General features: G+C 38.0%; 2 protein-coding genes across 2 annotated transcripts in view; both read right to left on the bottom strand.

Annotated features, from left to right (window-relative positions):
* LOC127528026 (craniofacial development protein 2-like) overlaps positions 1 to 13,801 on the bottom strand; it is a 1,148,403-nt gene that overhangs the window by 580,463 nt on the left and 554,139 nt on the right. The gene's annotated exons all lie outside the window — the stretch shown is intronic.
* Positions 1 to 13,801, bottom strand: part of LOC114660741 (uncharacterized) — a 149,051-nt gene that overhangs the window by 9,654 nt on the left and 125,596 nt on the right. Inside the window, exons 14-16 of the mRNA XM_051928530.1 lie at positions 12,463 to 12,639; positions 8,528 to 8,678; positions 3,450 to 3,574 (exon numbers count right to left, since the gene is read on the bottom strand). Coding sequence (XP_051784490.1) covers positions 3,450 to 3,574; positions 8,528 to 8,678; positions 12,463 to 12,639 — 453 coding nt within the window. The remainder of the gene's footprint in view (positions 1 to 3,449; positions 3,575 to 8,527; positions 8,679 to 12,462; positions 12,640 to 13,801) is intronic.

Consider the following 13,801-nt stretch of genomic DNA (forward strand, 5'->3'; position numbering starts at 1 on the left):
CTCGCCCCGTCTTATATATCGGAATGTCTGACACCTTATATTCCAAATCGCAACCTCAGATCCTCAACTGAGTGTCTCCTTAGAATTCCAAGAGCAAAACTTAAAAGAAGTAGCGAGGCGGCCTTCTGCTGTTATGCACCTAAAATCTGGAATAGCCTGCCAGTAGGAATTCGCCAGGCTAATACAGTGGAGCACTTTAAAAAACTACTGAAAACACATTACTTTAACATGGCCTTCTCATAACTTCACTGTAATTTAATCCTGACACTCTGTATATCCAATTCATTATAATAACCATTCAAAATCTGTACTAACCCCTACTCTCTCTTCTGTTTCCTTTTCCGGTGTCCTATTGGTGGTGGCTTGTGCCACCACCATCTACCCAAAGCACCATGATGTTCCAACAATGATGGATGGATTAAAAGCCAGAAGTCTGTATAACCATCAGCATCAAGTGACTCCGTGAGAACCCTAACTACAAAGAGGACTATTTCATTTATGTTAGGTAGAATGCCCAAAGGGGACTGGGCGGTCTCGTGGCCTGGAACCCCTACAGATTTTATTTTTTTCTCCAGCCTTCTGGAGTTTTTTTTTGTTTTTTCTGTCCACCCTGGCCATCGGACCTTACTCCTTCTTATGTTAACTAAGGTTGTCTTATTTTAATTTCTTATTTGTCTTTTATTCTTCTTTTCTTCATTATGTAAAGCACTTTGAGCTACTTTTTGTATGAAAATGTGCTATATAAATAAATGTTGTTGTTGTTGTTGAGATAACTCGTCATTTATGCTGTGTATGTTTCATTATTGTGGGCAAAAAGGTGACTTGAGCTGTGCAGCAGCAGTGCCAACCACTGCGCCATCATGCCTCTGTGAGATCAAAACAGAAAGAACGCAGTCAGCAACACGCAATCATACATTGTGTCAAAACAAAGTGGAAATGCCAAATTTGCTGTCAAAAGTCAGAAAAAATATGTAGGTCTTTTAAACGCAGAAAATTCAAAGTGCTGTGTCATGATTGAAACAGCTGGCTTGTTTGTTTTCACTTTCGTCCCGCCATGTGGCTATATATTATGCATGCAGAGGGCACGCACCTCCTTCTCTTATGTTAATGTGGAACTCGAAGATCAACTGCATATTTGGCTACAAGCACAGATAACTCGTCTCACACAGTCTGTAATGTAAATGATCAGCGTTATAGAGTATACCCGGGGGCCGGTCCTATCAATGTTGGCTGTTACATCTCCGGAGGATGTGACACTGGCCTCGCAAAGCATTATGGGGCACTTGTATTAAAAAAAAAAAAAAAAAAATCTACTAAACTGGACAAATTATCAGTTAATAATTTGATGAACAAGGGCGTATAACGCTTTGGCAAAATTCACTGATCAACACTAATTATCACGCCCTTTGTAGTTTTACTTATTTATGTGTATATTTTGGAGAAATGATATCCCAAAATGTCTTAAGCAGGTCTAGCAGATATCCCTTTGCTTAGATGTGCTACAAAACATTCCAGAGGTAAATTTGCATGGCATGACATGTGGCCTACTAACTAAGACATTGGTCTTGAATCCCAAAAGTTGGCGGTTCAGTCCTCACCTTTAAGTCACTAAAGAAGGAGCTTAACTTTATATAAAAAAAAAGTACATGCAATGATTATAACCTAGTTTTGTAGTTTTAAAGCACTTTGGTAGATTATGCCCTAAACAAAAGGCACTCTTATTTGTTGCAATGAATAAAACTACTGTATTATTTTTCTTAAAATTGCCACAAGACAGCAATGATAATCATTTGATAGTTTTGATGACAAAACACTAAAGAAAGCTAGCACACCATCCAGAAAAATGGGCAAACCACAACGTTTTCACAAATCTTTTCCTCATCCATCCATTTTATTAACCATTTGCAAAGTCTGTTCTGGCAGCACTGAACACAAACTCTGAACATGCAATAAGCTTCAGAGCCAGTGAGGGTCCAAATGGAAACAAGCTACACATCTCAGACATTTCTCTTTCCCCAGAAAAAAGGATATGAAGGAATTCCAGGGCCAAATGGGGAATAAAATCCCCCAGCATATCTTTGGTGAGCCCTGAAGCTAATAGAAATCTCACCAGACACATTAAAAAAATAAAATATAAAATGACTGATAGAAGCCAGTTAATGTCATATTCTGCTCTGTGCATAGTAAGATTTAGATCCCTGTCTGTCGAGCTACTCTAGAAACGAATTACAATAGCTCAAATTAGTCCAAATCAAATGCTATCAAATTAAATGGTGCTGAATTCAAAAAGTCCACTTTCTATCCCAGTTCATTAAAATGCAACCTGAACTAGCCAGATGGACACTCTTGCTTACTTTGCTCCTCAGTAGAAATGCAAAACCATGGAGCCAGTTTCTGCCCATTAACAACAAAACATACTGCCTGATGGATAAATTCAGGGCTTTGACAAGGTTTACAGAGGATTACATTTTCAGTGTTTTCTTACTTTGAGGTTAGAAGGAACATCCATCCATTTTCCAACCCGCTGAATCCGAACACAGGGTCACGGGGGTCTGCTGGAGCCAATCCCAGCCAACACAGGGCACAAGGCAGGAACCAATCCCGGGCAGGGTGCCAACCCACCGCAGGACACACACAAACACACACTAGGGCCAATTTAGAATTGCCAGTCCACCTAACCTGCATGTCTTTGGACTGTGGGAGGAAACCGGAGCACCCGGAGGAAACCCACGCAGACACGGGGAGAACATGCAAACTCCACGCAGGAAGGACCCGTGAAGCGAACCCAGGTCCCCAGGTCTCCCAACTGCGAGGCAGCGCCACCGTGCCGCCACTAGAAGGAACATCATTAATGGAAAAAGTACAGCATTTGCAACTGATGGGCTGTTTGCATTGCTGATACTCAAGCATTAATATGTTTTTAGTTCTTTTCCACTTTGAGATTCTAGCGTCAAGGTACAGTAGTTTTTTCTGACTATCTGTGCTAATTGTGTGCTATCTGTGCTATGCTAAAATGGCTTGAAATCAAAGTAATCAATGTAGACATCACCATAAACATTCACAGTGCACCATCTGTTGGAATGTATTTTGTAATGCATGTTGTAATAAAATGCATTACATTAGTCATTGCAACAGATGGAGTACTGCAAACATTTGCATTACTATAAATGTTTGTGATGTGCCATCTGTTGGAATGACAAATAAAACACATATGTCTCCGTTATATAAAATTTGGTATGGGATTCCTAAAAGCAGCATTTATGAATGTGATGCATCATTTGTTCATGTATTGTCTGACCCATTACTGTACTGTCACTGGCTAACAGGAAACATGCAAGTAAGAACTACTTTGTACATATGACAATAAACTTGACCTTGAAAATGATAACTACTGGCAAGTCAAATGTCCCTCGTAATTTGAAATAAATTGGACTGGAATTCATGATCACCTTTGGAAGATGACATCCATCTTCTCCTTATCTGCCGTACATGCATCATTTTGACAAACGTTGATGTACACTTTGCAAAAGGAACGAAACCTTTTCTGAAGCAGATTATGAACAATGGCACGCAGCTGTAGAGAAAGGAAGAAATAACAATACATTGGATATAAATTTATTATCTTACTGCACTTAACAAGTTAAGAATTATTAGAAGTGGCAAAGAAGGGCAGAAATCAGGAAGCAGCCTTTTTTGTACACACCATTGTACTGCAGGTCATACACACTGGGCTAGCCAAGAGTTAATGACAGATTTAACAGTACAGTATGTCTTTGGACTGAAAGAGTGTGCAGCAACGCCTTTTAAAAACTCCACAGAGGGAGCACCAGGTTAAAGACACCGCTGACCTACCAAGAAGCCCAAGTGTAATACTTTCTTTTTAGTCTTGATTGACCTTCCGTAACCCAGCCATAGGGGATACATAAACAATTATGTTTCTTCATGTATGTTCAAAGCCCGGAAAAGTGGGTAGGGTTACATCAGGAATGCCATCCAGTGTAAAATTTTGCCAGATCAGGATGTGGACAACAACACAGATTTCCATACCGGATTGGTCGAGGCCCAGGTCAACAATAGCTGCTACCAATACTTTTAACCAGTAGGGTGCTGGTGGAAATTGGGCTACTGTTGGCTGAAGAAGAAGAAGAAGAGGGGGAAGGCATGTCCAGAGACAAAGGGAGAAGATGAAGGTAAAGAGAGTGGAAGTGAGGGTAGGAATTTTGAAGAGTACTTTGAGAGGCTGATGAATGAAGAGAATGAGAGAGAGAGAGAGAAAGAGAGAGAAGGTTGGATGATGTGGAGAGAGTAAATCATGAAGTGCAATGGATTAGCAAGGAGGAAGTAAGTACAGTTATGAAGAGGATGAAAAATGGGAAGGCTGTTGGTCCAGATGACATGCCAGAGGAAGCATGGAGGTGTTTAGGAGAGATGGCAGTGGAGTTTTTAACCAGATTGTTTAATGGAATCTTGGAAAGTGAAAGGATGCCTGAAGAGAGGAGAAGAAATGTACTGGTACCGATTTATAAGAATAAAGGGGATGTGCAGAGCTGTAGTAACTACACAGGGACAAAATTGATGATCCACAGCATGAAGATATGGGAAAGAGTAGTGGAAGTTAGGTTAAGAAGTGAGGTGATGATTAGTGAGAAGCAGTATGGTTTCATGCTAGGAAAGAGCACCAAAGATGCGATATTTGCTCTAAGGATGTTGATGGAGAAGTATAGAGAAGGGCAGAATGGGTCTTTATGGACTTGGAGAAAGCATACAGTTAGGTCCATAAATATTTGGACAGAGACAACTTTTTTCTAATTTTGGTTCTGTACATTACCACAATGAATTTTAAATGAAACAACTCAGATGCAGTTGAAGTGCAGACTTTCAGCTTTAATTCAGTGGGGTGAACAAAACGATTGCATAAAAATGTGAGGCAACTAAAGCATTATTTTAACACAATCCCTTCATTTCAGGGATACATTGGGAAAAGAATGCTAAGGATTGCACTGCCAGGCAAGAGGAAAAGAAGGAGGCCAAAGAGCAGGTTTATGGATGTGGTGAGAGGGGACATGCAGGTGATGGGTGTAACAGAGCAGATGCAGAGGACAGGAAGATATGGAATAAGATGAACAAACTGTGGCAACCCCTAACGGGAACAGCCAAAAGAAGAAGTAGTCTTGATTGAACTTCCGTATCATCTCCCATGTCATGTTAGGCAGAGTAAGAAATACATCATGTGATTATGGTTGCAGTTAAGACTCAAAAGCTTTATTGGTTTACTTCAATTTTGTTGCATCCTCCACTACATGATTATGAAATGGACTACGCAAAGATTAAAACTGCCTTAAGCAACTATGTTGATGACAGATGAAAATGTTTGAAAATTAAATAAAAAGGAACCAATGTAGTAATAGCGATTCACATGTTTTTAATATTTAGAATTATTCAATAAATACATAGAAATCAAAATAACATGAAATTCTCAGCACATTTGATACAATTCTGGATTGTGGGGGGCAGGAGCCTATACTGAGCAGCACTGATCCTGAGACAAAAGAGCATATCTTAGACAGAGCACCACCACAAGGCCCTCTGTGCTGGAAGCTATAAATGACTGATGAGGCACTTCAATCAGTTTTCACATGGTTTAGTTGTACATGACAACATATAAAGGAAATTTCCAGCAGTGTTTGGTTTTCCAAATGTAACTGTGGCAATTGGTAGCACTTGTATTACAGTAAGGGCAGCTGGCGAGAATGATGCTGGTTTTGTTAACCATACACAGTAACATTCCATTAAAGCACAAGTCATCTGTGATGTGAAATGATGCTCCCAACAGTGGTGGCTTGGTCAACCCATGAATTATTTATTTTTAGGCAAAGTAGTGCTGATCACACAACTTGCTGAAAGTGTTGTACATGATGGCTGGCTTGTTGGTAAGGTAACTGGCTGAACCCTCAGTGTTTCACATGGCCTGTACTTTTAATTCCAACAGCAAACATATCATAATGTGTCAGGTGATGGTAACTACCTGCTCAGACACTGGCACCTTTTGCCTTTCCCAGACCCCCAGAGCGTAGAGAGGCGCTTCACATGCATTGCAGAGAGTAGCACAGAAAACCTTAAATGCAACCGAAGGTAGCCAAATGTGTCGGGTAGAAGACTGCTCTACCAGCCAATGAACATCTGGTGCATTTTGATCTACAAGATGATTTTGATTAATAAAGGTAAATTTCATTGAAATGTGCCTATGCCAGATTATATAAATCAGAGTTTTTTGGTATTTTTCGTATATGCATTTTCTTATTTATTAGAGTGCACATATTTTCATGCTGGAATCCATGCAAAGTTTTATAAATGTGACCCCTGGTCACTGTCTATGCTGAGTTTGCATGTTCTCCTCATCTTAGTTTTTCCTGTTTATTCTTGTGTCATTTTGAGTCACAATGATATACAGGTTCATACAGTTAAATTACTGAAAAATGGCCTCACGTGAATGACTCCTGCGACAGAACAGTGTGTCCTCCAAGGCTGGCTCCTGACCTGTACCCAGTGTTAAACCACTAATCAAAGAATCTGTCTCAGAAAATTATAATACAATTGTTAACTTTTAAAAATAATTGATTCCCTTGATTTTGTATCCATCGATTGCCACTTTGACACTAAAATCAACTGTTTGAAAATGGATTCAAGGATTTGTTCTTGAGTTTAATACACACAATACTCTCTGTAAATAAAAATATTTCAGTTAATTTTACTTTACTTCATATACTATCAGTACAAAGGTATTTAAACAATTATTTAAACAATTATTGTTATTAAAACAATATTGTGTTGTCATCCTGAAAAAATATGCAATGATGTTTACTTTAACTGCAGATAACATTAATCCAGCAGAATCCTTCCAGTTACACAATGAATCACATACTCAAAGACAAAGGTGGACATTAAAATAGATGCATTGAAGGAACTCACATAAAGGATCCTGTATTGAGTCACATAGTTGAAGCAGAAACCCTGGCAACTTGTAAAAGCTAACTGGATGAGATATTTGGATAACATAGCTAATAGCAAACCAGACAAACCTGAAGGGCTGAATGGTCTCCTCTCATTTGTTAAAGTTCTTATATTCTGATCTGCGAACACTAGGAATGCAGACTGAGTCCTATAAGCTGGAAAGTAAGCATTTGGTTATAACTTAACAGATTAACAGATGCAACTGTATTTCATTTTTTGTCTTTGTGTAAGTGCTGACTGAACCTGGCCAGTTTTAGATTTTCTCATCTCATCTACAGAGTGCTAATAGTCTACCCCTCGCTGTCATCAGTGGCTTGATTGTTGTTTAATTTAGCTGTAAGGTACGTTCAAATGGAGGCAGGGCTTCAGATCTCTTCTGTGGAATTTTCCTATATTTCCAAGACCTTGCGGTCTAGTAGCTAAGGAGCTGAACTGTAAATCACAAGGTTCATACTTCAGCCTCACCATGCAACTCTGAGCTAGTCAGTTAAGCTCCAGGGTTCTGATTACACAAATATGTAAGCAACTGCAATTTAGAAATCCCCATGGATAAAAGTGGAGACTAAATACATTTAAAGAACATGTGTATGCTTATCCCAGATGTTGAATAACAAAGTAAATTAAGTGCATCAAATTCCAACTATAAGGAAAAAAGTTAGTTAAACATAGTGAGCAATCACTGCAAAGTAATGACTGCCATGTCTTTTTATCAATGGGGAGAAATATAATAGATAATAAATTGCCATTTTTAAATGAGACCATCTTTACAGTGATCACAGTTCTACTGACACTAGGCATTAACATATTCTCTCCCCTTTGCTTGGTATACATCAGTCTATTAATTTTCAAACCCCACTAATCCATTTTTGGGTCATGGGGGACAACAGCCTACTGTATCCCTGCAGCATTGGGAAAAAGGCTGGTCAGGCAGTGCTTAAACACACATCTACAGTACATGCTCCCACAGGGATGCTAATGTAAAACCACCAACCAACCTAACAATACAGCTTGTTTTAGCTTTATTCAGTATACTAGCTGAGCTACCCATCTAAGATGGGTTGAAATCTAAGTAGTTAACGTAGTGACTAGTGTACCATGCAATGCATATATGTCTGTTATATGCCATTTGGTATGAGATTCATAAAAGCAGTGTTAATGTTTCGTAAAGCAATGCATTTCATTACTAAAAATGTTTGTGATGCGCCATCTCTTGGAATGATGGAGAGCTATCCTTTTATTAAGGTGGATACTGATGGTATATCACTGAAGAGGAGAAAATTGCATCTATAGAGTAACTACATAAAGTAAGTCACATTTTCCATAGACACTGGTGTTAAGGAATCCACTCTATGAGAAAATTCCAAGATCATCCTAAAGTGAAAATATATATCAATATGGTTTTAAACTAAAATAGTTGTCCAAATATCCTGGCTCATTTTAAAACCATATGAAACTGATTTTAGCAAATAAGGCAGTTTTGATATTGCAGATTTAATGGTCTACGGAAAAAGTGTACCTGTTGTAGTGACCGAATCTTTTGAGCATGGCTGTATCTGGCCCAGTCTCCTTTAAAACTTTCTCTGTAACGCATCCTGGCTGGCAGAAATTTAACATGCATGAGAGATGCAGACCTTTCTACTTCTTCCTTTAGTTCAGAGGTCAATGGCCTGTGAAGTAACAAACATGCATAAACAAAACAAAAAAAAAATCAGTCTACCTACAGTATATACTGTAAACATTTTGAAATTACACCATTGTTAGAATTCATGGCTGGTTTCAATCCTTTATCATTCTTCCATGTCTCAGAATTCTCATTTATTCAGTACAACATACTGTGGTGGAGAAGAAAATTACTGTACATGCATTCCAAAACATTTAAACTGTTAATTTAGTGCACCACATGGAATTCCCATTGTTTACTACTGTTGAGGATAAGAAACAACAAACAACAATTAGTAAAAATGTGTAGTTAATCGTCATTAAAGGTAATATGGTGTAGGGACTTTGAACCAGAAGGTTTATTGGTTTAATCTGTCCTTCTGACTCACTGTGTGACCCTGGATAGCACAGCCACCTCACCAATTAAGGTCCTCTGATGTACTGGCACTTTGTCCAGAGCTGTTAACTGCTTTGCTCCCAGTGCTACTAAAATGGCCTCTGGGCAACTGTAGCTCTGAATTGAACTAAGTGGGTCTGAGAATTGCGTGTTTATGTTTAGTGTTGAGTAAAGTGATTCATGTGAAATTGAAAGATAGAGTTTCGAGTCTCAAAAAAAATTGGAAAATCAAACTGTGTTTCACCAGAAGAAAGATTTGTACCATTTTAACATATTGCTGCACCCTTTTAATCTCATCTGCAATTATTTTTTCCACGGTTATTTTTTCCACGTGGACAAGCATGGCACAGTTTATTCTGGTGCAGAGCACAGAATCCTGTTACTGCCACAAAGGATCCTACTACGTTAGCCTGAAAATTGCTCCAGGAACGCAATACAATGACTGACTCAGCGCTCTGACCTCAAAAGGTCACACGAAAAGACCACTTTCTCTCGGGGATTAATAAAGAATATCAAAAAAAAAAAAGAAAGAGGAATACAGCGAGAGCAAATTTACCTGCTGGGACTGCTAATGTCTATTGGCCTGGGTATTTAGCCACTGAAGAGCTTCCAGAAGAATCCTGGCTTAGATCAGGTTGCAAAGTAGGGGAAAGTGAGCACAGGTGGTGTTACCTATGACCCTAAATAATAGGTGCGAGGTGAAACTGGTGATGTGAATGTGTAGGCAGGCAGTGCACAAGGCAAATGAAAGTGTAAAGAGGTGCATGCAAGGAATTGTGAGAATTGTGAGAAAGCAGACCGCTATTTCAGCTGCAGAATGACCTTTCAGAGAATAACATTTCTGCTTTCCGCCCTAAAAAGCTTTGTGAGGATCACATTACACATTTGTGAAAGTGCACGTAAAACAAATTTTAGTGGCAATTTTGCAAAACTAGATGTGAAACGAAACTTGTTTTACTCATCTTTAGTTACGTATGTTCATTGTGGACTAATAGGGAATAAAGATAGTGACCGTAATAACATCCCCACCATCCCTTGCACATAATGCTATCAGGACAAGCTCTGGCTCCTGCGATCCTGAACTGGAATAAGTAGGTTGAGATTCTGGATAAATGACGTAACATCATGCTCATAAATCAGCTATGCCATATAAAATGTAGAGGAATTTTTTTCTTTCATAAAAAAATGAAATCTTCTTTAACTTTTATTTCTGGAACTCTTAATGGAATTCGAGTATAGGGAAAAAGAGTGAGAACTAAACAGAATCCCACTGTTAAGTGCTGAAAATTGATTACTTTAATGTGAATAATAAAGAAGGTACTTTAGCTCTTTTTACCTTTTGTCCATTAAGAAGCCATCACAAAGCATTATGCTAAGTTTAAAGAGAAATGAGTTTGGCTTTACGCCTATTTTATCTTAAAGTAAAAATAGAAAAATAAAACTTTGGTTGTAATAATAAAAGCTAAATTTGCACTAAAAAGCATTATTAAAAATATGTGAAAATCTGTTTTCAGGATTACCCTTTTCAAACTGTTAATTAAGAGAGTATATATCTAGCACATTGACATAGTCGTAAGTACTTTTGCCTAATAGCTCCAACGTTTGCTTGCCATCTGTGTATATTCAGGAATGTTCTCAACATGTCAGTGTAACTGATTTTTCTTCAGTTAGTTCAGTTTTCATTACACACCCTAAAGATCTGCATATTAGGTTAAAATGGAAGTTAAGGGGAAATGCAGAATTCATTTGACTAAACTGTGAATCGCATCCTCGAGGACATCAGTAGAAATTAAGGGAAGGTGCTTTTAAGACTGATCATGTAAATCACTCATTCTTTATAAAAAATGAGCAGAAGCAATTAAAAACACAAATAAAATATTAGGTTATAATGTAAAACTGTTGAATTTAACTCAATGGACATTCTGCTCAGACTGTACAATGTGCTAGTAAGACCACATCTGGAGTATTGTATGCAGTTCTGATCATCATACTACAAGAAAGATAGAGTAGCACTTGAAGCTGTGCAGAGGAGAGCAGCCAAATGCGTCCCACCTATGTCCCACTGTGACAGACCTGAAGAATTAAACCTGTTCATTCTCAGGCAGAGGAGACTCCAAGGGGACCGAATTCTGGTCTACAAAATTCTCAACGGATAGAAAAGATCCAGCAGAATTCTTTTCACTAAATTTTGAATTACATACTCAAGGATACCCATGGAAATTAAGGGGAAAAGCATTTACGACTTAAGCCAGGAAGCAATTCTTTATTTGAAGACTTGTAGTGATCTGGAACAAACTACTGAAACATGTAGCTGAAGCAGAAACCTGATGGACTGAAAGGTCATTTGTCAAATTTTGTATGTTCTAATGGTAGTTATCTCTCAATTTACTATGAGTGCATGTAACAGTGTGCCCTGCAATGAACAGGCATCCTACTCAGGACTGATTCCTGCCTTGTGCCTAGTACTGCTGGGATGGGCCCTCCACCACCCCTGGATTAAGCAAGCTTGAGAATGTTATGCTACGATAGATAGATAGATAGATAGATAGATAGATAGATAGATAGATAGATAGATAGATAGATAGATAGATAGATAGATAGATAGTCCCAAGCTCAAAAAACATTGTAACAACCAAGAACAACATCCTGTTATGCTGCTTTTTTACCAACATCAAGAGCTATCACAATGGTGAAGAAGGCTGATGGCTCAGTCACAGAAATTTTTACCTATTCTCAGCAACAACCCTCAAGGAAGCTTTACTTGCTTGCTTTTTGAGCAAAATGGACTCATACTTAATGTGTACTGACCTGCAGACTCATTGGGAATGTTCAGTAAAACATGGAATGTTTGATCTGAGACACAAGTAGAACTGTAGGAATGTTCACCATATTATATAAGTAAACATATTTGTATCAATTGTATTTCGTCAACTACCAAATACCCCTTACTTTAGAGTTGTTTGTGATGGAAAAATAAACAAAAAATGTGTTTCTCGGCCACATGCTGGTTCCCGATATGTTATGTCTCTTTTCAAAAAGTACCAAGCAACACATGAAATCAGGCAAAGTGTGGTTCCAATTTTGTTTCTCTTAGATTTTTTCTCTCTGAGGGATTGCTGAACAAACCATGAATTTTCTTGGCATATCTCAAAGTGGAAAAGTTAAGTTAAAAGGTGGTCTGTTCCTATATCTGAATATATCTCGTCCTTTCTCTGTCTCTCTCCAATATATAATAAATACAACCAGCATATCTTTGTACCAGTTTGAAATCCTTAGCATTTCTAGCTAAACAAAGGTTTTTTTTATTATCAGACAAGGAGATCATCCTTTACTTTCTTAATAACAATACCATCCAGCACAGCATTTTCAAAACAAAGACAGAAATGTCAAATTACCTGTTTTGAAACAGAGCGAAAAATTTAGTATAAGAGATGAGGTTTGTTGCAGGATCTCCAATCATATTTGTTGCACTTTGAAGGTGTTCTTCCATCAGAGATATTAGAAATGCCTTTTCAATGACTTCCTTAAACTGCTGAAGATTAACAAAACCATCCTCTGCCGCATCAATTTTCCTAAAACCACAGAATAATTAAAAGGAAGCCTGAATATATTTAAAACACAAAGAGGCAATAAAATTAAATTTATTATATACTCATATGAAAAGTTTTTGAAAAAGAATTGGTTTAGGCAGTGTCTTATAGTAAAAGTACAAAGTGGACTACCTAACAGAAGCTCTTTTCATGTTTTTACTTAGTCTTACACATTCCGCCAGGTAAGCTCGTATCACTAAGCTGTTGAATGCTTACACATTCTGTTTAGTGTGAAATCCTGAACTAAATATTTCATTGTTAGGTCTGACCTTTCATTTATTAATTCATGCCACTGCTCCTAAGAAAAGCTAAGCCATCATATTCTCATGTCATTCTGTTGGGAACATTGTACTCCTCTTGTATGCCATACTTTGTCTTACATTGACCAACTGGGATTAAGTAGGCTCAAAAATGTTAAGACGTACAAAGAGAAGTTTGAAGCATTTGTTTTAAAACAATATCAATACTAGGTGTTAGTCAAAAAAAGAACATGAAAACAGAAGAAAATGTTACTAAATTGATTGCATCTATAAAAGAAATCAGGGAATGGACAGGTGAGATCAGGTCAGGTCAGGCTGGGGAGCTTGCACTAATACAGCACGTTGTCACATCCACCACATGACGAAACAGCTCAGGTACCTAGTAGGATACCCACCAGGCAGATATGCGGTCCAGTCCCACCCTTGCAAATGACCATCTATCTTTTTTTTTTTTTATTTCTTTTACTACCCTAAAGGAGACTGTTTAACATCATACCCTTGGTTTATTGTTATTTCTGTTACTGCATTAGGATTTACTATGCATATCCTAGACCACTTTTTAACACCAATCCCAGGGTTCATTATTTTATTATCTTATTATTTTAAAATTGCTGAAGATTATATTTTAAGCTTAAAGACTGTTAATGATTATATTTTTGGCAAATAGTATTTAGACTTTAGCTGCAATAGATATCTCTACTTTTTAATTCTCAAACGCCGCTGCCGTGGCGTTCTTGTTTTGTTTTAGATGTGCTCTGTCTCTCAGTATGTCAGAGAACGGGGACATTGTGAAGTGGGGTCTAGCCTCATGTGGGGAGGCAAAATGGTGGGGTGGGGGGATAAGAGGGGGAGAGAAGGAGAGCAGGCTATATCTAATCTATCCT

Source organism: Erpetoichthys calabaricus, chromosome 1 (assembly GCF_900747795.2).
Source record: "Erpetoichthys calabaricus chromosome 1, fErpCal1.3, whole genome shotgun sequence".
Taxonomy (NCBI): Eukaryota; Metazoa; Chordata; class Cladistia; order Polypteriformes; family Polypteridae; genus Erpetoichthys; species Erpetoichthys calabaricus.